Source organism: Oncorhynchus kisutch, unplaced genomic scaffold, assembly GCF_002021735.2.
Source record: "Oncorhynchus kisutch isolate 150728-3 unplaced genomic scaffold, Okis_V2 Okis06b-Okis10b_hom, whole genome shotgun sequence".
In the NCBI taxonomy this organism is placed as follows: Eukaryota; Metazoa; Chordata; class Actinopteri; order Salmoniformes; family Salmonidae; genus Oncorhynchus; species Oncorhynchus kisutch.
The window spans coordinates 15,106,254-15,132,038 of NW_022261983.1; the positions used below are offsets into that span (position 1 = coordinate 15,106,254).

General features: G+C 43.3%; 2 protein-coding genes across 8 annotated transcripts; one reads left to right on the forward strand and one right to left on the reverse strand.

The window, feature by feature from the left end:
* Window positions 1-47: 47 nt before the first annotated feature.
* On the forward strand, window positions 48-3,815 carry LOC109878927 (protein-lysine N-methyltransferase EEF2KMT-like). Of its 5 annotated transcripts, none has more exons than XM_031813974.1 (8): window positions 50-454; window positions 584-646; window positions 775-855; window positions 1,036-1,137; window positions 1,413-1,546; window positions 1,616-2,154; window positions 2,829-2,978; window positions 3,464-3,815. In XM_031813974.1, the coding sequence occupies exons 1-8, from the start codon at window positions 329-331 to the stop codon at window positions 3,562-3,564; spliced, it is 1,296 nt and encodes a 431-aa protein (XP_031669834.1). In that variant the 5' UTR covers window positions 50-328; the 3' UTR covers window positions 3,565-3,815. The 5 variants fall into 5 exon arrangements, with proteins under 5 accessions (XP_031669833.1, XP_031669834.1, XP_031669832.1 ...); XM_031813975.1 differs by having other exon boundaries at window positions 53-454; window positions 1,886-2,154; XM_020471125.2 differs by having other exon boundaries at window positions 53-454; window positions 1,910-2,154.
* On the reverse strand, window positions 3,771-23,243 carry LOC109878923 (chitobiosyldiphosphodolichol beta-mannosyltransferase-like). 3 transcript variants are annotated; one of them, XM_031813969.1, is made up of 13 exons: window positions 22,668-22,995; window positions 22,425-22,502; window positions 21,656-21,759; window positions 18,255-18,403; window positions 16,647-16,736; window positions 15,084-15,194; window positions 13,370-13,491; window positions 11,821-11,859; window positions 10,797-10,856; window positions 7,706-7,816; window positions 7,272-7,386; window positions 4,798-4,873; window positions 3,771-4,581 (listed from the first exon to the last, which is right to left on the reverse strand). In XM_031813969.1, the coding sequence occupies exons 1-13, from the start codon at window positions 22,957-22,959 to the stop codon at window positions 4,444-4,446; spliced, it is 1,485 nt and encodes a 494-aa protein (XP_031669829.1). In that variant the 5' UTR covers window positions 22,960-22,995; the 3' UTR covers window positions 3,771-4,443. The 3 variants fall into 3 exon arrangements, with proteins under 3 accessions (XP_031669829.1, XP_031669830.1, XP_031669831.1); XM_031813970.1 differs by lacking the exons at window positions 3,771-4,581; window positions 4,798-4,873 and adding an exon at window positions 7,469-7,602 and having other exon boundaries at window positions 7,280-7,386; window positions 22,668-23,001; XM_031813971.1 differs by lacking the exons at window positions 3,771-4,581; window positions 4,798-4,873; window positions 7,272-7,386; ... (3 more) ...; window positions 13,370-13,491; window positions 15,084-15,194 and adding an exon at window positions 15,285-15,984 and having other exon boundaries at window positions 22,668-23,243.
* Window positions 23,244-25,785: the final 2,542 nt, after the last annotated feature.

The following is a 25,785-nucleotide window of genomic DNA, read 5'->3' on the forward strand; positions in this document are numbered from 1 at the left end:
AACACAGACAGGGGAGTGGTCTCAAACAGTAGACTTGTATCAACAACTTCAAGGGTTGCACTGAGAACAGTAGGCCCACAGATACAGGTTCTATTGGGAAATAAATACAGCTCTCATCTCATTGTAAACGTTTTCTCATTTGTACTTTCTTCAAAAAAGAAGATGTTATCGCGTTACTGTCTGTCGTGATTATACTACATTGACCATCAGGCATTGCGACAGGAGGAATGCTTCTTGGGTAAAAGAGGAAGACAACAAACTCAGGGAAACACGTGGCCAGCCTGTGGTTTAGTGTAATTCAATTCTCGGTTGGTTGAAAATTAACGAAATGTATCTGTCTAAGGATCAGACCGAAAAAACCGAAGTCACGTGCATAAGGAATAGAGCAGACGTTATATATGACTTTAAAGTCTCCTTTTTCACTATGGGTCAATTGCCAAATTTCCCATGGAATGTAAGTAGCGGGGCTGCTTGCATGTTGTACTGTAGGGTCTGCATCATAAATTAAATGTTTTTTTCTTATTGTTTAGGAATAGTAAGACATGAATACAGATATAACATCATTTATTGTTGTTTTCTACAGTTGCTTGAAAGGGAGCTCGAGAACGACAGCTCATCAGAACTTATTCTAGACATTCTAAAGCAGGTATCGCCTGTCAAAAGCATGGCTTTTTTTTTTTATGTCGCACCTATATAGTTAAATATATAGAAACAGTACATTGGATTACCGAGTTGGAAAGCACACTAACAATGACTATTGTCACCTGTTTCCAGACATGCCTTCATCCACTGTGTTGTAAACATCCTCCCTCGGTAAGATATAGGAGACTGTTTCTGTCTCAGCTCATCAAAAGGGTGAGTTTAAAAAAAATCTGATATTTTTTTGTCTGGTATCATTCTGTCAGAAAATAGTTCACTCTTGTACTGGTGCATTTAAAAAGGCAATTCTTACACGTTTCACATGAATACAATAAAGTAGAAGTATATTAGTAAAGCAAACAACAGTAATGTGATGCTTCTCTTCCCTGTGTGCAGCATGAAGCCAGTGGGAGGGAGCCCCTGGATGAGCTCTATGATGCACTGGGGGAAGTCCTGGGGGTAGAGGAGGGGACAGAGTGCTACAAGAGCTATTTACTGGTACTACACACACACACCACATTGTATTCTATATTTTGCAGACGCTCTTATCCTGAACAACTTCCAGTAGTGAGTGAATACATTGTTTTCGTACTGGTCCCCCGTGGGAATTGAACCCACAACCCTGGCGTTGCAAGCACCACGCTCTACCAGCCGAACCACACGGGACCTCTATTTTATCCTTTAAAATAATACAATTATTATTAAATTCAAGATTATTTTAATAACATTTTAATTTTAATATTTACCGTACGTGTGTGTGTGTGTGTGTGTAGCCGTGTGGAGAAGCAGTGAGTCTATCAGAGAGTACAGCTGTGATCTCTGAAGGAACTACAGGCCTGGTCACATGGGAGGCAGCTCTTTACCTCGCAGAATGGGCTCTGGAGAACACACACCTCTTCACTGACAGGTTGGTACACTACTGTGTGTGTTCTGTCATTGTGTTCTGTCTGGAGAACACACACCTCTTCACTGATAGGTTGGTACACTACTGTGTGTGTTCTGTCATTGTGTTCTGTCTGGAGAACACACACCTCTTCACTGATAGGTTGGTACACTACTGTGTGTGTTATGTCATTGTGTTCTGTCTACAACTCATGCTGTGGTTACTACTCGTAATCTCAAGGTGTGTGTTTATTGTGAGTGTCCTCTCCCTGTGTGTGTGTGTCCTCTCCCTGTGTGTGTCCTCTCCCTGTGTGTGTGTCCTCTCCCTGTGTGTGTGTCCTCTCCCTGTGTGTGTGTGTGAGAGTGTCCTGTCTCTGCTCTCCTACAGGACAGTCCTAGAGCTGGGCAGTGGTGTAGGGTTGACTGGTATAGCAGTGTGTAGGTCCTGCAGTCCCTCCAGCTATGTGTTCAGTGACTGTCACCTCAGCGTTCTACATAGACTGAGGGACAACGTCCAGCTCAATGGGCTGGACAACCAGAACTCTCCCAGAGTGAGTGTGGAGCATCTGGACTGGGAGGAGGTGACAGAGAAGCAGCTGAGAGAGATCGGAGCCGCCACGGTCATCGCTGCAGGTAGGAACATGGTCTGGCTCTATTCTATTCAATCCGTAAAGCTGAAGATCCTCTTTAAAGGAAATGTTCCCTCTGTCGAGACTTCCTTCACAATAAATACTGCATATGTCGACTCGGTCAGAAATGACCTTTACATTTGTATGCAGATCTTCTGCGATGCTTTGGCGATATGGATTGAATCCAGCCTTTAATTACAAGAAAAGTATATATTTCTCAAAATATATTATTAGTTAGCCAGTTACCTGGCTGTTACCTGGTAGTTACCTGGCTGTTACCTGGTAGTTACCTGGCTGTTACCTGGCAGTTACCTGGCTGTTACCTGGTAGTTACCTGGCTGTTACCTGGTAGTTACCTGGTAGTTACCTGGCTGTTACCTGGTAGTTACCTGGCTGTTACCTGGTAGTTACCTGGCTGTTACCTGGCTGTTACCTGGTAGTTACCTGGCTGTTACCTGGTAGTTACCTGGCTGTTACCTGGTAGTTACCTGGCTGTTACCTGGTAGTTACCTGGCTGTTACCTGGTAGTTACCTGGCAGTTACCTGGTAGTTACCTGGCTGTTACCTGGCTAACTAATTGATCCAGCTTTCTGGAACAGCCCCCTGGGTGCTGGTGAGGGATCAAATGTGTTTCCTAATTCTGTCAGCTAACATATCCTGTTGTGTCCTGTGTTATAGACATAGTTTATGATCCAGATATCATTGGCTGTCTGGTGAAGCTTCTCTCTAAGATCCTGAGGTGTTCGGCCAATGGCAGCCCTCCTGATGTCTACATCACCTCCACCATCAGAAACCCCGACACATATAACAGTTTTAAACACCAGCTAGGTCAGTACTAAACCTAGAGCTTTGAGAGAACTAATGAAAATAGCTTTACAAGTTTAATGTATCATTAGTAGTAAACCAACTGCTTCAAAGAGCAGCTGAGTGAGGAGACTCTCCAACCCATAGATACTGTAGAGGATGAATCTCAATAGTCTTTAAGTGGACTCCTCACCTTGTATGTTGGGTTACAGTGAAGTTCTAGGTGACAACTGATGTAAATAAGGGCTTTATAAATACATGTGATTGATCTAGTCCATCTCCACTGTTCTGGAGAGATCTAATCGTATAGCCTTGGATGAATTCCTTTCCTGATGCATCTATAATTATAAACATCTGAAACTGATGCATCTATAATTATAAACATCTGAAACTGATGGATCTATAATTATAAACATCTGAAACTGATGCATTTATAATTATAAACATCTGAAACTGAAGGATCTTTCCAGATGGATCTATAATTTCTCCTTTGTTTTTCTCTCCCACAGAAAGTTCTGGAATCCAACATGAGGTCATGACAGGACCAGTGACCCATGTGTTCTTTTACAACAGACAAGCCACCATAGAGATGATCAAACTCTACATATAATAATGGCATCCTATTCCCATTGTAAGTGCACTACTTTTGACCAGGGTCCATAGGGCTGTGGTCAAAAGTAGTGCACTACATAGTGAATTTAGGGCGCACTACTTCCGACCAGGCTCCATATAGGGCTGTGGTCAAAAGTAGTGCACTAGATAGGGAATAGGGTTCCATTTGGGATGCACACAATATAAGACCAAGCCAGAACCAGATGTGTATTACTGTGTAATAAAGTCTTTATTTACATCAAATATTTACATTGTGTGGAAAATATCCCATTTATACATTCAAGTGTTGTTTAAGAGGAGAATCAAAACGGCCTGGAATGAAGAGATCCACAGAAGGAGAGAGAGAAATGGGGAGAGAGAGAGAGCAGAGGAAAGACTAGCCTGATGTAACGATCTCTCTTTACGACAGGTCCTCAAAGTGGACCATGTGGCAGTTGGTAGCAGGTAGCCTAGCGGTTCAGAGCAGGTAGCCTAGCGGTTCAGAGCAGGTAGCCTAGCGGTTCAGAGCAGGTAGCCTAGCCGTTCAGAGCAGGTAGCCTAACGGTTCAGAGCAGGTAGCCTAGCCGTTCAGAGCAGGTAGCCTAGCCGTTCAGAGCAGGTAGCCTAGCCGTTCAGAGCAGGTAGCCTAGCGGTTAAGAGTGTTGGGCCAGTAACCGAAAAGTCACTGGTTTGAATCCCGAAGCTGACTAGGTGAAACATCTGTGGATGTGCCCTTGAACAAGGCACTTAACCCTAATTGCTCCTGTAAGTCGCTCTGGATAAGAGCGTCTGTTAAAATGTTCAAGATTGGAGGCTCAAGAAGTGGGTTTGAGACGGAGCGAAGATGTAGAGAGGGGATGAGTCAGCTGCTGTAAAGAGGTCTGTCTAACAGGGGGAGTCAGGGTGCAGTGAGGAGAGGCAGGACGTTCTGGTCCCAGTTCTGGTCCCACCGCTGCCCCCCACTGGCCCGGAGGTTCCTCCTGAACTGACCCAGTTTGCCCTCATCCTCACAGTCAGGGAAGTCCCACAGCAGAGACTGGAGAGACACAACACAGGTTTTATAAAACAGGTAGATTGGATCCTGGCTAAAACAGCCATGTGTATATCAGACCATATACCACTATCACAGGAACTGGTTACAGTCAGATAAGACAGATGACAGTTGACAGGATCATACCACTGGGAAGTGATGTGGTATAAATCAGGGGTTTCTGTATCTCCTCAGCTGAACAATAGTATTATATTACTGTACCGTGAGCTGTCCAGATAGTTCCTCAGAGTCTTTGAAGATCAACCCGTTCTCCTCGTGTTTCACCAGCTCATGTAGACTACACAGGAGAATATAACAGAGTTAACAGAGAGACTGACAACACAGGAGAATATAACAGAGTTAACAAGAGAGACTGACAACACAGGAGAATATAACAGAGTTAACAGAGAGACTGACAACACAGGAGAATATAACAGGGTTAACAAGAGAGACTGACAACACAGGAGAATATAACAGAATTAACAGAGAGACTGACAACACAGGAGAATATAACAGAATTAACAGAGAGACTGACAACACAGGAGAATATAACAGAGTTAACAGAGAGACTGACAACACAGGAGAATATAACAGAGAGACTGACAACACAGGAGAATATAACAGGGTTAACAAGAGAGACTGACAACACAGGAGAATATAACAGAGTTAACAAGAGAGACTGACAACACAGGAGAATATAACAGGGTTAACAGAGACTGACAACACAGGAGAATATAACAGAGTTAACAAGAGAGACTGACAACACAGGAGAATATAACAGGGTTAACAAGAGAGACTGACAACACAGGATAATATAACAGAGAGACTGACAACACAGGATAATATAACAGAGTTAACAAGAGAGACTGACAACACAGGAGAATATAACAGAGTTAACAGAGAGACTGACAACACAGGAGAATATAACAGAGTTAACAGCAGAGACTGACAACACAGGAGAATATAACAGAGTTAACAGCAGAGACTGACAACACAGGAGAATATAACAGAGTTAACAGCAGAGACTGACAACACAGGAGAATATAACAGAGTTAACAAGAGAGAGACTGACAACACAGGAGAATATAACAGGGTTAACAAGAGAGAGACTGACAACACAGGAGAATATAACAGAGTTGACAAGAGAGACTGACAACACAGGAGAATATAACAGGGTTAAACAAGAGAGAGACTGACAACACAGGAGAATATAACAGGGTTAACAACAGAGAGACTGACAACACAGGAGAATATAACAGGGTTAACAGAGAGACTGACAACACAGGAGAATATAACAGGGTTAACAGAGAGACTGACAACACAGGAGAATATAACAGAGAGACTGACAACACAGGATAATATAAGAGAGTTAGATCCACATTAAACACAACACAGGAAACTCAGTCCAAAACAGATCAGCACATAGCCTCTCTGCATGGGGGTAAAAGGGAACTGTTGACCCAGGGTTTTGTCATGCCCTGGTCTAAGTATTTTGTGTTTTTTCTTCATGTATTGGGTCAGGCCAGGGTGTGGCATGGAGTTTTTGTATTGTGGTGTGTTTTGTCTTGGGGTTTTGGTGTGTAGATATTTGGGATTGTAGCTAGTGGGGTTTTCTAGCAAAGTCTATGGCTGTCTGGAGTGATTCTCAATCAGAGGCAGGTGCTTATCGTTGTCTCTGATTGGGAACCATATTTAGGCAGCCATATTCTTTGAGTTTGTCCTATTTGTCTTGATGTCCTTGTTTATGTTAGTTGACACAAGTATAGGCTGCTTTCATTTCGTTTATTTGTTTTTGTAGTGTTCGTGTTTAGTTCGCGTTTTACGTTTGTCTAATAAACATGGATCGCAATCGACACGCTGCAGTTTGGTCCGACTCTCCTTCATCACCACTAGAAAGCCGTAACAGGTTTAGAGTATTCCCTCAGCAGTAGAAGGTGACCCAGGGTTTAGAGTATTCCCTCAGCAGTAGAAGGTGACCCAGGGTTTAGAGTATTCCCTCAGCAGTAGAAGGTGACTGTTGACCCAGGGTTTAGAGTACTCCCTCAGCAGTAGAAGGTGACTGTTGACCCAGGGTTTAGAGTATTCCCTCAGCAGTAGAAGGTGACCCAGGGTTTAGAGTATTCCCTCAGCAGTAGAAGGTGACCGTTGACCCAGGGTTTAGAGTATTCCCTCAGCAGTAGAAGGTGACCCAGGGTTTAGAGTATTCCCTCAGCAGTAGAAGGTGACCCAGGGTTTAGAGTATTCCCTCAGCAGTAGAAGGTGACCCAGGGTTTAGAGTATTCCCTCAGCAGTAGAAGGTGACTGTTGACCCAGGGTTTAGAGTATTCCCTCAGCAGTAGAAGGTGACCCAGGGTTTAGAGTATTCCCTCAGCAGTAGAAGGTGACCCAGGGTTTAGAGTATTCCCTCAGCAGTAGAAGGTGACTGGTGACCCAGGGTTTAGAGTATTCCCTCAGCAGTAGAAGGTGACTGGTGACCCAGGGTTTAGAGTATTCCCTCAGCAGTAGAAGGTGACTGGTGACCCAGGGTTTAGAGTATTCCCTCAGCAGTAGAAGGTGACTGGTGACCCAGGGTTTAGAGTATTCCCTCAGCAGTAGAAGGTGACTGTTGACCCAGGGTTTAGAGTATTCCCTCACCAGTAGAAGGTGACAGCACAGACAGTGTATCAGAAGGTGCCTATTAAAGAGTCCTGTCTCACCAGTAGAAGTGGATGGCACAGACAGGCAGACAGCAGCCAAACATGTCCACCACCTTCATAGGCAGGTCCAGACCACTGGACGACTTATGGAGACAAACACCCAGATCTGCTGAGCCTGGGACAGGGAGAACATACAGAACATCAGTACACACACACACACACACACGCAGAGCCTGGGACAGGGAGAACACACTAACCTAGCAGAACAGGGTAGTCCTCTGCCTCCAGCCATGGAGTACAGACCTGCTGAGCCTGGGACAGAGAGAACACACTAACCTAGCAGAACAGGGTAGTCCTCTGTCTCCAGCCATGGAGTACAGACCTGCTGAGCCTGGGACAGGGAGAACACACTAACCTAGCAGAACAGGGTAGTCCTCTGTCTCCAGCCATGGAGTACAGACCTGCTGAGCCTGGGACAGGGACAACACACTAACCTAGCAGAACAGGGTAGTCCTCTGCTTCCAGCCATGGAGTACAGATCTTCACGTGCTCAAAGCTCAGGGTGTCGATCAGCTTCCTGTAGTGGTCCTTCTGAGGACCCTTACCTGGTCTCACACACACACACACAGGGAATTGAAACAACACGTATCTAGGGTTAACAGTATAGGACCGACAACAATTGTAAAGGTTTTTCCTCAGTTGGTTTAATCTAGCAACAACAGGTTAGTTGATAATGTCATTGTTTTGTGAGGATTCTCAATCAAATCACATTTATTCATAAGGCCCCTTTTTACATCAGCATTTGACACAAATGCTGGCAGCTCAATTATATTTTGCCCTATTATTGGATCTGATTGGTCAAAAGACTTGATCTGATTGGTTAAAAGACTTGATCTGATTGGTCAAAAGAGTTCATCTGATTGGTCAAAAGACTTCATCTGATTGGTCAAAAGACTTCATCTGATTGGTCAAAAGACTTCATCTGATTGGTCAAAAGACTTCATCTGATTGGTCAAAAGACTTCATCTGATTGGTCAAAAGACTTCATCTGATTGGTCAAAAGACTTCATCTGATTGGTCAAAAGACTTCATCTGATTGGTCAAAAGACTTCATCTGATTGGTCAAAAGACTTCATCTGATTGGTCAAAAGACTTCATCTGATTGGTCAAAAGACTTCATCTGATTGGTCAAAAGACTTCATCTGATTGGTCAAAAGACTTCATCTGATTGGTCAAAAGACCAAATCAGACGCAGCATGTCAAAGTCCTTTACTGTAATCCGGCCTGGACCATAAAGACATGCAGTATACTGTCAACACTATAGTTACCTGTGATGACACAGACCTGCAGTACACTGTCAACACTATAGTTACCTGTGATGACACAGACCTGCAGTACACTGTCAACACTATAGTTACCTGTGATGACACAGACATGCAGTACACTGTCAACACTATAGTTACCTGGACCATAAAGACCTGCAGTACACTGTCAACCCTATAGTTACCTGTGATGACACAGACCTGCAGTACACTGTCAACACTATAGTTACCTGTGATGACACAGACCTGCAGTACACTGTCAACACTATAGTTACCTGTGATGACACAGACATGCAGTACACTGTCAACACTATAGTTACCTGTGATGACACAGACCTGCAGTACACTGTCAACACTATAGTTACCTGTAATGACACAGACCTGCAGCATATCACTGTCAACACTATAGTTACCTGTGATGACACAGACCTGCAGTACACTGTCAACACTATAGTTACCTGTGATGACACAGACATGCAGACACTGTCAACACTATAGTTACCTGGACCATAAAGACCTGCAGTACACTGTCAACCCTATAGTTACCTGTGATGACACAGACCTGCAGTACACTGTCAACACTATAGTTACCTGTGATGACACAGACCTGCAGTACACTGTCAACACTATAGTTACCTGTGATGACACAGACATGCAGTACACTGTCAACACTATAGTTACCTGTGATGACACAGACCTGCAGTACACTGTCAACACTATAGTTACCTGTGATGACACAGACCTGCAGTACACTGTCAACACTATAGTTACCTGTGACCACACACACCTGCAGCAGTACACTGTCAAAACTATAGTTACCTGTGACCACACACACCTGCAGCAGTACACTGTCAACACTATAGTTACCTGTGATGACACAGACCTGCAGCATTACACTGTCAACACTATAGTTACCTGTGATGACACAGACCTGCAGCATTACACTGTCAACACTATAGTTACCTGTGATGACACAGACCTGCAGCATTACACTGTCAACACTATAGTTACCTGTGATGACACAGACCAGCAGTACACTGTCAACACTATAGTTACCTGTGATGACACAGACCTGCAGTACACTGTCAACACTATAGTTACCTGTAATGACACAGACCTGCAGCATTACACTGTCAACACTATAGTTACCTGTGATGACACAGACCTGCAGCATTACACTGTCAACACTATAGTTACCTGTGATGACACAGACCTGCAGCATTACACTGTCAACACTATAGTTACCTGTGATGACACAGACCTGCAGCAATACACTGTCAACACTATAGTTACCTGTGATGACACAGACATGCAGTACACTGTCAACACTATAGTTACCTGGACCATAAAGACCTGCAGTACACTGTCAACCCTATAGTTACCTGTGATGACACAGACCTGCAGTACACTGTCAACACTATAGTTACCTGTGATGACACAGACCTGCAGTACACTGTCAACACTATAGTTACCTGTGATGACACAGACATGCAGTACACTGTCAACACTATAGTTACCTGTGATGACACAGACCTGCAGTACACTGTCAACACTATAGTTACCTGTAATGACACAGACCTGCAGCATTACACTGTCAACACTATAGTTACCTGTGATGACACAGACCTGCAGTACACTGTCAACACTATAGTTACCTGTGACCACACACACCTGCAGCAGTACACTGTCAAAACTATAGTTACCTGTGACCACACACACCTGCAGCAGTACACTGTCAACACTATAGTTACCTGTGATGACACAGACCTGCAGTACACTGTCAACACTGTAGTTACCTGGACCATAAAGACCTGCAGTACACTGTCAACACTATAGTTACCTGTAATGACACAGACCTGCAGCATTACACTGTCAACACTATAGTTACCTGTGATGACACAGACCTGCAGCATTACACTGTCAACACTATAGTTACCTGTGATGACACAGACCAGCAGTACACTGTCAACACTATAGTTACCTGTGATGACACAGACCAGCAGTACACTGTCAACACTATAGTTACCTGTGATGACACAGACCTGCAGCAATACACTGTCAACACTATAGTTACCTGTAATGACACAGACCTGCAGTACACTGTCAACACTTTAGTTACCTGTGATGACACAGACCTGCAGCATTACACTGTCAACACTATAGTTACCTGTGATGACACAGACCTGCAGCATCACACTGTCAACACTATAGTTACCTGTGATGACACAGACCTGCAGCAATACACTGTCAACACTATAGTTACCTGTGATGACACAGACCAGTGAGGGAAGAGAGGCTCCTGCTTCCACAAACCCCTCGTAGTCTGGTAGAGAAAACACACAAGGTTAATACAAGGGCTTGTATCCCAAACAGCACCCTACTCCCCATGTAGTGCACTACCTTTTGACCAGAGCCCCATGGGCCCTAAGAGGACACCACTGAGAGGTCTCTTTCCTTTCTCTCTTAGAATCACTGATAAGACATGATTGGGAGGGAGGGAGGGAGGGAGGGAGGGAGGGAGGGAGGGAGGGAGGGAGGGAGGGAGGGAGGGAGGGAGGGAGGGAGGGAGGGAGGGAGGGAGGAAGGATGGATGGATGGGTGGGTGGGAGGAAGGATGGATGGATGGATGGAAGGAAGGAAGGATGGATGGATGGATGGATGGGTGGGTGGGAGGAAGGAAGGAAGGAAGGAAGGATGGATGGATGGGTGGGTGGGAGGAAGGATGGATGGATGGGAGGAAGGATGGATGGATGGATGGGTGGGAGGAAGGATGGATGGATGGATGTGAGGAAGGATGGATGGGAGGAAGGATGGATGGATGGGAGGATAGATGGATGGGAGGATAGATGGATGGGAGGAAGGATGGGAGGGAGGATGGATGGGAGGGAGGATGGGAGGGAGGATGGATGGATGGATGGGAGGATGGATGGATGGATGGGAGGGAGGAAGGATGGATGGGAGGAAGGATGGGAGGGAGGATGGATGGGAGGAAGGATGGATGGGAGGGAGGATGGATGGATGGGAGGGAGGGAGGATGGGAGGGAGGATGGATGGGAGGGAGGATGGGAGGGAGGATGGATGGGAGGGAGGATGGATGGGAGGGAGGGAGGATGGGAGGGAGGGAGGATGGGAGGGAGGATGGATGGGAGGGAGGATGGATGGGAGGGAGGATGGGAGGGAGGGAGGATGGGAGGGAGGATGAATGGATGGGAGGGAGGAAGGATGGGAGGATGGATGGATGGGAGGGGGGATGCTCTTTAAAATGGGGCCCAACTGGTAATGATTACCTTCCAGAGCCTTCAGCAGAATGGAGAAGTCCTCATCCTCTGTTGAACACAGACAGGGGAAACAGTGAGACACCCTAACAAGTGTTTACATCTGACAGCTGTGTGTACTTACGTTGTACCACATGTCAACTAAACACATAAAATACAATCCTGGCTCTAACACAGGAAAACTCTAGCCTGATCCCTGACCTGACTCCAAACAGAATATAACCTGGCTCTAACACAGGAAACCTCTAGCCTGATCCCTGACCTGACTCCAAACAGAATGTAATCCCCATCCTGACCTGACTCCAAACAGAATATAACCTGGCTCTAACACAGGAAACCTCTAGTCTGACCCCCATCCTGACCTGACTCCAAACAGAATATAACCTGGCTCTAACACAGGAAACCTCTAGTCTGACCCCCATCCTGACCTGACTCCAAACAGAATATAACCTGGCTCTAACACAGGAAACCTCTAGTCTGATCCCCATCCTGACCTGACTCCAAACAGAATATAACCTGGCTCTAACACAGAAAACCTCTAGTCTGACCCCCATCCTGACCTGACTCCAAACAGAATATAACCTGGCTCTAGTCTGATCCCCATCCTGACCTGATTCCAAACATAATGTAATCTGGCTCTAGTCTGATCCCCATCCTGACCTGACTCCAAACAGAATATAATCCCCATCCTGACCTGACTCCAAACAGAATATAATCCCCATCCTGACCTGACTCCAAACAGAATATAATCCCCATCCTGACCTGACTCCAAACAGAATATAATCCCCATCCTGACCTGACTCCAAACAGAATATAATCCCCATCCTGACCTGATTCCAAACAGAATATAATCCCCATCCTGACCTGATTCCAAACAGAATGTAATCTGTCTCTAATCTGATCCCCATCCTGACCTGACTCCAAACAGAATATAATCCCCATCCTGACCTGACTCCAAACAGAATATAATCCCCATCCTGACCTGATTCCAAACAGAATGTAATCTGTCTCTAATCTGATCCCCATCCTGACCTGACTCCAAACAGAATATAATCCCCACCCTGACCTGACTCCAAACAGAATGTAACCTGGCTCTAGTCTGATCCCCATCCTGACCTGATTCCAAACAGAATGTAATCTGGCTCTAGTCTGATCCCCATCCTGACCTGACTCCAAACAGAATATAATCCCCATCCTGACCTGACTCCAAACAGAATATAATCCCCATCCTGACCTGACTCCAAACAGAATGTAATCCCCATCCTGACCTGATTCCAAACAGAATGTAATCTGGCTCTAGTCTGATCCCCATCCTGACCTGACTCCACACAGAATGTAATCTGGAGCGATCAGGATGTTTGGACGAGGCTAGAACTGCTCTCGAGGTAAGAAAAACAATTAAGATTGGGGTAAAAATCCAGAAAAACTTCCCATTTAAACTGAATAAAATGCAGAGTCTCCTGCTGCGTACGAAATGGCACCCTATTCCCAACTTTTGACCAGAGCCCTATGGAGAATAGGGTGCCATTTGGGACTCAAACTGTGCCTGTGGGGTACTGACCGGTCCAGCTGGTGCTGCTGATCAGTAGGGCAGGTCGACCTGAGGTCAAAGTCACAGAAAGGTCACTGGGGTCACGACATGAAAACGCTGTTCTCTCTGTCTCATCACCAGGGCGCTCACCACTGTAACAGACACAGGGGTTATAACATGTGTTATAACATGTCTATGATCGTGTAATATATATATATTTTTATGATAGTTCTTTATCTCTCCAATATAAACAGAAACACAGGGGTTATAACATGCGTTATGACATGTCTGTTAAATGTATTTGATAGAGTAATGACATTATAATAACTGTTCCTTATACTGTTAAAAGGCAAAGAAGGCAGCCCAAGACCGGCAACGTTGGATAACTGTAGTACAGGCCCTGTGTTCCTCCAGAACCAAGAGGATAACTATAGTACAGGCCCTGTGTTCCTCCAGAACCAAGAGGATAACTATAGTACAGGCCCTGTGTTCCTCCAGAACCAAGAGGACAACTGTAGTACAGGCCCTGTGTTCCTCCAGAACCAAGAGGATAACTATAGTACAGGCCCTGTGTTCCTCCAGAACCAAGAGGATAACTATAGTACAGACCCTGTGTTCCTCCAGAACCAAGACGATAACTATAGTACAGGCCCTGTGTTCCTCCAGAACCAAGAGGACAACTATAGTACAGGCCCTGTGTTCCTCCAGAACCAAGAGGACAACTGTAGTACAGGCCCTGTGTTCCTCCAAGAACCAAGAGGATAACTGTAGTACAGGCCCTGTGTTCCTCCAGAACCAAGAGGATAACTATAGTACAGGCCCTGTGTTCCTCCAGAACCAAGAGGATAACTATAGTACAGGCCCTGTGTTCCTCCAGAACCAAGAGGACAACTGTAGTACAGGCCCTGTGTTCCTCCAGAACCAAGAGGATAACTGTAGTACAAGCCCTGTGTTCCTCCAGAAAGAGGATAACTGTAGTACAGGCCCTGTGTTCCTCCAGAACCAAGAGGATAACTATAGTACAGGCCCTGTGTTCCTCCAGAACCAAGAGGATAACTGTAGTACAGGCCCTGTGTTCCTCCAGAACCAAGAGGATAACTATAGTACAGGCCCTGTGTTCCTCCAGAACCAAGAGGATAACTGTAGTACAGGCCCTGTGTTCCTCCAAGAACCAAGAGGATAACTATAGTACAGGCCCTGTGTTCCTCCAGAACCAAGAGGATAACTATAGTACAGGCCCTGTGTTCCTCCAGAACCAAGAGGATAACTATAGTACAGGCCCTGTGTTCCTCCAGAACCAAGAGGATAACTATAGTACAGGCCCTGTGTTCCTCCAGAACCAAGAGGATAACTGTAGTACAGGCCCTGTGTTCCTCCAAGAACCAAGAGGATAACTATAGTACAGGCCCTGTGTTCCTCCAGAACCAAGAGGATAACTATAGTACAGGCCCTGTGTTCCTCCAGAACCAAGAGGATAACTGTAGTACAGGCCCTGTGTTCCTCCAAGAACCAAGAGGATAACTATAGTACAGGCCATGTGTTCCAGCAGAACAAAGAGGATAACTATAGTACAGGCCCTGTGTTCCAGCAGAACCAAGAGGATAACTATAGTACAGGCCTTGTGTTCCTCTAGAACCAAGAGGATAACTATAGTACAGGCCCTGTGTTCCTCCAAGAACCAATAGGAAAACTTTAGTGAGGGATAGTCTTGGCCAGCCTCATCAACAGACTATACTGGACTCACCAGACCCGGAACTGAGGAATTGTCTTGGCCAGCCTCATGAACAGCTGGTGCTTTAGGTCTACTGAAGTCTCCTTGAAGATAGCAGGTGGCTTGTCATACAATGTGGTCGCCCTATAGGAGGAGGATAAGACAGGTGGCTTGTCATACAATGTGGTCGCCCTATAGGACGAGGATAAGACAGGTGGCTTGTCATACCATGTGGTCGCCCTATAGGAGGAGGATAAGACAGGTGGCTTGTCATACAATGTGGTCGCCCTATAGGAGGAGAATAAGACAGGTGGCTTGTCACACAATGTGGTCGCCCTATAGGAGGAGGATAAGGCAGGTGGCTTGTCATACCATGTGGTCGCCCTATAGGAGGATAAGACAGGTGGCTTGTCATGTGGTCGCCCTATAGGAGGATAAGACAGGTGGCTTGTCACATAATGTGGTCGCCCTATAGGAGGAGGATAAGACAGGTGGCTTGTCATACAATGTGGTCGCCCTATAGGAGGAGAATAAGACAGGTGGCTTGTCACACAATGTGGTCGCCCTATAGGAGGAGGATAAGACAGGTGGCTTGTCATACAATGTGGTCGCCCTATAGGAGGATAAGACAGGTGGCTTGTCATACAATGTGGTCGCCCTATAGGAGGATAAGACAGGTGGCTTGTTATACAATGTGGTCGCCCTATAGGAGGATAAGACAGGTGGCTTGTCATACAATGTGGTCGCCCTATAGGAGGAGGATAAGACAGGTGGCTTGTCACACAATGTAGTCGCCCTATAGGAGGAGGATAAGGCAGGTGGCTTGTCATACAATGTGGTCGCCCTATAGGAGGATAAGACAGGTGGCTTGTCATACAATGTGGTCGCCCTATAGGAGGATAAGACAGGTGGCTTGTCATACAATGTGGTCGCCCTATAGGAGGAGGATAAGACAGGTGGCTTGTCACACAATGTAGTCGCCCTATAGGAGGAGGATAAGGCAGGTGGTTTGTCATACAATCCCTATAGGGATTAGGGATTAGTCATGACCAAGGGGTTAGTCAAGGCCAAGGGGTTAGTCATGACCAAGGGGTTAGTCATGACCAAGGGGAAGAGATACGGATAGGGGGGATAGATTCAGACTCCCCACTGCATCTGTCTGTCCCTCCGTCCGTCTATCTGTGTCTCTCCGTACGTCTATCTATCTGTCCGTCTATCTGTCTGTCTGTACGTCTGTCTCTCCGTCCGTCTATCTGTCTGTACGTCTGTCTGTCTGTCTGTCTCTCCGTCCGTCTATCTGTCTGTACGTCTGTCTGTCTGTCTCTCCGTCCGTCTATCTATCTCTCCGTCCGTCTATCTGTGTCTATCTGTCTCCCCGTCCGTCTATCTGTCTGTACGTCTGTCTATCTGTCTGTACGTCTGTCTGTCTGTCTCTCCGTCCGTCTATCTATCTCCCCGTCCGTCTATCTGTGTCTGTCTGTACGTCTGTCTATCTGTGTCTGTCGTTCCGCCCGTCTATCGATGTCTGTCTGTACGTCTGTCTATCTACGGATGGATTGATTGACAGACGGATGTTGAAAGGAAAACAATCCTTACCTGATGTTCCAGTTGTTCTGGAGGTCTTTCTTCATAGCGTTGGTGACACAAAGGTTATGGCTGGAGAGTCGCCCAAACAACTGCTCATACCTGCCAGAGACAGGAACATGGGTCCTATTCATTAATGCACACCGTAGCTAAACAGTCTGCAACAATTTCTTGGGACAAATTCAGGTAGGTCCCTCCCTGATCTGTCCGTTTAGTTCCCAACTGAAGAAGACCATGTTCATGCAAAGCTGTAGATACATTCAGAAAGTATTCAGACCCCTTGACTTTTTCCACATTTGTTACAGAGATGGTTGTCCTTCTGGAAGGGTGTCCCCTTTCCACAGAGGAACTCTAGAGCTCTGTCAGAGTGACCATCGCGTTTCTTGGTCACCTCGATGACCAGGGCCCTTCTCCCCTGATTGCTCAGTTTGGTCGTGTGTCCAGCTCTAGGAAGAATTTTGGTTGTTCCAAACTTCTTCCACTAAAGAATGATGGAGGCCACTGTGGTCTCGGGAACCTTCAATGCTGCAGACATGGTACCCTTCCCCAGATCTGTGCCTCGACACAATCATGTCTCAGAGCTCTACGGACATGCTCGGACATGCACTGTCAACTGTAGGACTTTGTATAGACAGGTTTGTGCCTTTCCAAATCATGTCCAATCAATTGAATTTACCACAGGTGGACTCCAATCAAGTTGTAGAAACATCTCAAGGATGATCAATGGAAACAGGATGCACCTGATCTAAAATTGAAGTCTCATAGCAAAGGGTCTGAATACTTATGTAAATACATTTTGTTTGTTTGTACATTTTGCAACGTTTTCCCAAAAACTATTTTTGCTTTGTCATTTTGGGGTATTGTGATGTCATTATGGGGTATTGTGATGTCATTATGGGGTATTGTGATGCCATTATGGGGTATTGTCATGTCATTATGGGGTATTGTGATGTCATTATGGGGTATTGGATGTCATTATGGGGTATTGTCATGTCATTATGGGGTATTGTCATGTCATTATGGGGTATTGTGATGTCATTATGGGGTATTGTGATGTCATTATGGGGTATTGTGATGCCATTATGGGGTATTGTCATGTCATTATGGGGTATTGTGATGTCATTATGGGGTATTGGATGTCATTATGGGGTATTGTCATGTCATTATGGGGTATTGTCATGTCATTATGGGGTATTGTGATGTCATTATGGGGTATTGTGATGTCATTATGGGGTATTGTGATGTCATTATGGGGTATTGGATGTCATTATGGGGTATTGTCATGTCATTATGGGGTATTGTGATGTCATTATGGGATATTGTGATGTCATTATGGGGTATTGTGATGTCATTATGGGGTATTGTGATGCCATTATGGGGTATTGTCATGTCATTATGGGGTATTGTCATGTCATTATGGGGTATTGTGATGTCATTATGGGGTATTGTGATGTCATTATGGGGTATTGTGTGTAGATTGAAGAGGATTTTTGTTTATTTAATCCATTTTATAATAAGCCTGTAATGTAACAAAATGTGGAGAAGGGGTCTGAATACTTTCCGAATGCACTGTATTGAATAGGGATCTATTTGAGACTCAGCCATGGTGATGTTACTGACCACTGTGCCAGCCTGACAATGGGGTGGTCCGGGCCGTGTGAGAGGGCCATGATGGTGTAGCCGTAGTTGTGCCAGTCAATGATGAACCTGGATCCTCTCAGACCACACACCAGCCACGTCACCACTATACTGGGCAGTCCTGGAGGATTCTGGGGGAGGAAGAGGTCAATAACACACCAGCCACGTCACCACTATACTGGGCAGTTCTGGAGGATTCTGGGGGAGGAAGAGGTCAATAACATACCAGCCACGTCACCACTATACTGGGCAGTCCTGGAGGATTCTGGGGGAGGAAGAGGTCAATAACACACCAGCCACGTCACCACTATACTGGGCAGTCCTGGAGGATTCTGGGGGAGGAAGAGGTCAATAACACACCAGCCACGTCACCACTATACTGGGCAGTCCTGGAGGATTCTGGGGGAGGAAGAGGTCAATAACACACCAGCCATGTCACCACTATACTGGGCAGTTCTGGAGGATTCTGGGGGAGGAAGAGGTCAATAACACACCAGCCACGTCACCACTATACTGGGCAGTCCTGGAGGATTCTGGGGGAGGAGGCAAGTACAACTGAACAGAATAGAATAAGAATAGAAGTAGAATATAATTTAAAGAAGTAGAATAGAACACAATAGAACAGAATAGAATGAATAGAATAAGAATAGAATTAGAATAGAACACAATAGAACAGAATAGAATGAATAGAATAAGAATAGAATTAGAATAGAACACAATAGAACAGAATAGAATGAATAGAATAAGAATAGAAGTAGAATAGAATTTAAAGAAGTAGAATAGAACACAATAGAACAGAATAGAATAGAATGACAGATCAGGTCCTTAATAAACACTATTAAAACCAACATTAAATTCACCCTTTACTAAAGCAAAACACATTAACAGGATCCTAACAGTTGTTTTGGGGGAAATAACAGTTGTTATCTGTAGATGTCTCAGGACACAAACAGGATCCTAACAGTTGTTTGGGGGGAAATCACAGCAGTATCTGTAGATGTCTCAGGACACAAACAGGATCCTAACAGTTGTTTGGGGGGAAATCACAGCAGTATCTGTAGATGTCTCAGGACACAAACAGGATCCTAACAGTTGTTTTGGGGGAAATCACAGCAGTATCTGTAGATGTCTCAGGACATATGACATGATAGGTTACAGAACAGAACAGAATAAATGAAAGTTCACAGGTTTTTCTGCAAGTTCGTACAGTCAATAAGTAGGAATGTTTACATTATGTTTATGGTATTGTAGTAGAAACACCTGCATGAGAATATAGAACACACACACACACACACACACACACACACACACACACACACACACACACACACACACACACACACACACACACAGCAGAGTGTATTGTAGAACTATACCTGCATGAGAATATAGAACACACACACACACAGCAGAGTGTATTGTAGAACTATACCTGCATGAGAATATAGAACACACACACACAGCAGAGTGTATTGTAGTAGAAACACCTGCATGAGAATATAGAACACACACACACACAGCAGAGTGTATTGTAGAACTATACCTGCATGAGAATATAGAACACACACACACACAGCAGAGTGTATTGTAGAACTATACCTGCATGACAATATAGGACACACACACACACACACACACACACACACACACACACACACACACACACACACACACACACACAGCAGAGTGTATTGTAGAACTATACCTGCATGAGAATATAGGACACACACACACACACACACACACACACACACACACACACACACACACACACACAGCAGAGTGTATTGTAGAACTATACCTGCATGAGAATATAGAACACACACACACACACACACAGCAGAGTGTATTGTAGAACTATACCTGCATGAGAATATAGGACACACACACACACACACACACACACACAGCAGAGTGTATTGTAGAACTATACCTGCATGAGAATATAGAACACACACACACACACACACACACACACAGCAGAGTGTATTGTAGAACTATACCTGCATGAGAATATAGAACACACACACACACACACACAGCAGAGTGTATTGTAGAACTATACCTGCATGAGAATATAGAACACACACACACACACACACACACACAGCAGAGTGTATTGTAGAACTATACCTGCATGAGAATATAGAACACACACACACACACACACACAGCAGAGTGTATTGTAGAACTATACCTGCATGAGAATATAGAACACACACACACACACACACAGCAGAGTGTATTGTAGAACTATACCTGCATGAGAATATAGGACACACACACACACACACACAGCAGAGTGTATTGTAGAACTATACCTGCATGACAATATAGGACACACACACACAGCAGAGTGTATTGTAGAACTATACCTGCATGAGAATATAGAACACACACACACACACACACAGCAGAGTGTATTGTAGAACTATACCTGCATGACAATATAGGACACACACACACACACACACACACACACACACACACACACACACACACACACACACACACACACACACACACACACACAGCAGAGTGTATTGTAGAACTATACCTGCATGACAATATAGGACACACACACACACACACACACACACACACACACACACACACACACACACACACACACACACACACACACACACACACAGCAGAGTGTATTGTAGAACTATACCTGCATGACAATATAGAACACACACACACACACACACACACACACAGCAGAGTGTATTGTAGAACTATACCTGCATGACAATATAGAACACACACACACACACACACACACACACACACACACACACACACACACACACACACACACAGCAGAGTGTATTGTAGAACTATACCTGCATGACAATATAGAACACACACACACACAGCAGTGTGTATTGTAGAACTATACCTGCATGAGAATATAGGACACACACACACACACACACACACACAGCAGAGTGTATTGTAGAACTATACCTGCATGAGAATATAGGACACACACACACACACACACACACACACACAGCAGAGTGTATTGTAGAACTATACCTGCATGAGAATATAGGACACACACACACACACAGCAGAGTGTATTGTAGAACTATACCTGCATGAGAATATAGGACACACACACACACACACACACACACAGCAGAGTGTATTGTAGAACTATACCTGCATGAGAATATAGGACACACACACAGCAGAGTGTATTGTAGAACTATACCTGCATGAGAATATAGGACACACACACACAGCAGAGTGTATTGTAGAACTATACCTGCATGAGAATATAGGACACACACACAGCAGAGTGTATTGTAGAACTATACCTGCATGAGAATATAGGACACACACACACAGCAGAGTGTATTGTAGAACTATACCTGCATGAGAATATGGGACTGGACATCAGTCTTCAATAACACCAGGAGAAGCTGCAGGGACTGGAGAATCACCTTGGTAACATAGCTCACCATCCTAGGACCCACTGGAAACAGACAGACAGATGGATTTTCGTCTCAGTGCTCTCTGGTAGTGGCTCTCAGAACCAGGCTATATTATGGCATAGATTCAAGACCTAACTACTGTTATACAACCAGTGATTAGTAATGGAATGAATAAATATACAGTAATATAGTATGCATATACAGTAATATAGTATAAATATACAGTAATATAGTATAAATATACAGTAATATAGTATACATATACAGTAATATAGTGTACATATACAGTAATATAGTATACATATACAGTGATATAGTATAAATATACAGTAATATAGTGTACATATACAGTAATATAGTATACATATACAGTGATATAGTATACATATACAGTAATATAGTATACATATACAGTAATATAGTATACATATACAGTAATATAGTATACATATACAGTAATATAGTATACATATACAGTAATATAGTATACATATACAGTGATATAGTATACATATATGGTATCAATAAATATATGGTAATATGGTATAAATATATGGTAATATGGTATTAATATACGGTAATATGGTATTAATATATGGTAATATGGTATTAATATATGGTAATATGGTATTAATATATGGTAATATGGTATAAATATACGGTCATGGTAATTGTTGTAAACTCCTTTCCAGATCAGTTCCAGTACCTTGGAGTCCTTTAAGTTCTGTGATTGGGATGATTGTGATCCTCTCATCTCCAATCACATCCTGATGAGGCTTGGTACCTGACAATAACCACAACATGTTGTCACAGTAGAGAAGAAGAGTCAGAAGGGCTCGAGTTGGCAAGAGCAGAAACAAATCTGGGACCCGGCTAGCAGGGAGACCACAAATTAAATTATAGCTCCATGCTTATTTGTACATATAACACAATCAATCTATTCATTTACCAGGGAATCCAACAAACGTTACGCTGTATCCGTGTTTGCTGAGTGAAAGGGCATGGTACTGCATGCGAGGGCTGCGTCCGATATCCCCCAGAACCAGCACACATACACGCCGCTCCGTCAACGCGTCTCTTCTCCGTAACTTCCGCAATAACTGGGACACCAACACGGCAGTAACAGTAACGGAGACCAGTGTCCATAGTGCATTTAAAGTGGTCAGGTAAAACCCTGCCAGTAACGCGAAACCTATCAGTGAAATTGTCACTAGAGTCATAGATTCACCGGCATCCGCCATGTTTGTTGTGACTGATGACGTGTCTCAGTGTGACGTGACGGGGGAGGAGGGGTTCAACTAGGATTTAAAGGTACCGTGCACCTACGGTGTAATCATTAGACCAAACATTTGTTCAACTAAAACGACAGTCTCTAATGCACAAAATCAGGTACCCCCTCCCCTCCTCGTTACGTTCCGTTTGCTTCCTTTTAAGAAATGTTTTCCCATAGAATTGTATTTTACATTTCGGGACTCGTGCCGCGTTCAAAACAACTGTGAATCTCCGACTTCCGACTTCAGTGCGTTCCTGACAACTTGGAACTCGTAAAAAAACGAGCTCTGACTGGTAAAATTCTATAGTTAAATGCAAAGAGCAACCATGTGTACATATTGACGTTTCCCAAGAGGGTTGTACATGGAACCCAAAATGGGGACAGTCGAATAACCTGTTTGAATACCTTTTTTCTAAAAGTGTAGCCGACCAGTGATGATTAATTACTGTAACTACAGAGATTCTATTAAACTACAGGTACTATAGAGACTCTATTAAACTACAGGTACTATAGAGACTCTATTAAACTACAGGTACTATAGAGACTCTATTAAACTACAGGTACTATAGAGATTCTATTAAACTACAGGTACTATGTAACTATATGACTGTAACTACAGACTACAGGTACTATGTAACTATATGACTGTAACTATAGAGATTATATTAAACTACAGGTACTATGTAACTATATGACTGTAACTACAGAGACTCTATTAAACTACAGGTACTATAGAGATTCTATTAAACTACCGGTACTATGTAACTATATGATTGTAACTACAGAGACTCTATTAAACTACAGGTACTATGTAACTATATGACTGTAACTACAGAGATTCTATTAAACTACAGGTACTATGTAACTATATGACTGTAACTACAGAGACTCTATTAAACTACAGGTACTATGTAACTATATGACTGTAATTACAGGTACTATGTAACTATATGACTGTAACTACAGAGATTATATTAAACTACAGGTACTATGTAACTATATGACTGTAACTATAGAGATTCTATTAAACTACAGGTACTATGTAACTATATCTCCCTCACCAACTTTTATCTCCCTCACCAACTTCAAACATCAGCTATCTGAGCAGCTAACCGATCGCTGCAGCTGTACATAGTCTATTGGTAAATAGCCCACCCTTTTCACCTACCTCATCCCCATACTGTTTTTATTTATTTACTTTTCTGCTCTTCTGCACACCAATATCTCTACCTGTACATGACCATCTGATCTAATCTGCAAAATTGTCATTATTTGCCTACCTCCTCATGCCTTTTGCACACATTGTATATAGACCCCCCCTTTGTTTTCTACTGTGTTATTGACTTGTTAATTGTTTACTCCATGTGTAACTCTTTGTTGTATGCTCACACTGCTATGCTTTATCTTGGCCAGGTCGCAGTTGCAAATGAGAACTTGTTCTCAACTAGCCTACCTGGTTAAATAAAGGTGTTCTCAACTAGCCTACCTGGTTAAATAAAGGTGAAATAAAAAAATAAAAAAAAATATGACTGTAACTACAGAGACTCTATTAAACTACAGGTACTATGTAACTATATGACTGTAACTACAGGTACTATGTAACTATATGACTGTAACTACAGAGATTCTATTAAACTACAGGTACTATGTAACTATATGATTGTAACTACAGAGACTCTATTAAACTACAGGTACTATAGAGATTCTATTAAACTACAGGTACTATGTAACTATATGACTGTAACTACAGAGATTCTATTAAACTACAGGTACTATGTAACTATATGACTGTAACTACAGAGATTCTATTAAACTACAGGTACTATGTAACTATATGACTGTAACTACAGAGACTCTATTAAACTACAGGTACTATGTAACTATATGACTGTAATTACAGGTACTATGTAACTATATGACTGTAACTACAGAGACTCTATTAAACTACAGGTACTATGTAACTATATGACTGTAACTATAGAGACTCTATTAAACTACAGGTACTATGTAACTATATGACTGTAATTACAGGTACTATGTAACTATATGACTGTAACTACAGAGACTCTATTAAACTACAGGTACTATGTAACTATATGACTGTAACTACAGAGACTCTATTAAACTACAGGTACTATAGAGATTCTATTAAACTACAGGTACTATAGAGATTCTATTAAACTACAGGTACTATAGAGATTCTATTAAACTACAGGTACTATGTAACTATATGACTGTAACTACAGGTACTATGTAACTATATGACTGTAACTACAGAGATTCTATTAAACTACAGGTACTATGTAACTATATGACTGTAACTACAGAGACTCTATTAAACTACAGGTACTATGACTGTAACTACAGAGATTCTATTAAACTACAGGTACTATGTAACTATATGACTGTAACTACAGAGACTCTATTAAACTACAGGTACTATGACTGTAACTACAGAGATTCTATTAAACTACAGGTACTATGTAACTATATGACTGTAACTACAGAGATTCTATTAAACTACAGGTACTATGTAACTATATGACTGTAACTACAGAGATTCTATTAAACTACAGGTACTATGTAACTATATGACTGTAACTACAGAGATTCTATTAAACTACAGGTACTATGTAACTATATGACTGTAACTATAGAGATGATATTACACTACAGGTACTATGTAACTATATGACTGTAACTACAGGTACTATGTAACTACATGACTGTAACTACAGAGACTCTATTAAACTACCGGTACTATGTAACTATATGACTGTAACTACAGAGACTC

Coding starts and splice junctions, on each gene's coding strand:
- LOC109878927 (XM_031813972.1), top strand. CDS start 329: ATGTATCTGTCTAAGGATCAGACCGAAAAAACCGAAGTCACGTGCATA. Junction 856..1,035: donor TGTCTCAGCTCATCAAAAGG/GTGAGTTTAAAA, acceptor CCCTGTGTGCAG/CATGAAGCCAGTGGGAGGGA. Junction 2,979..3,463: donor CAGTTTTAAACACCAGCTAG/GTCAGTACTAAA, acceptor TCTCTCCCACAG/AAAGTTCTGGAATCCAACAT.
- LOC109878923 (XM_031813969.1), bottom strand. CDS start 22,959: ATGGCGGATGCCGGTGAATCTATGACTCTAGTGACAATTTCACTGATA. Junction 11,860..13,369: donor CAGCAGCACCAGCTGGACCG/GTCAGTACCCCA, acceptor TGTGTTCAACAG/AGGATGAGGACTTCTCCATT. Junction 7,387..7,705: donor GGACTACCCTGTTCTGCTAG/GTTAGTGTGTTG, acceptor TCCCTGTCCCAG/GCTCAGCAGATCTGGGTGTT.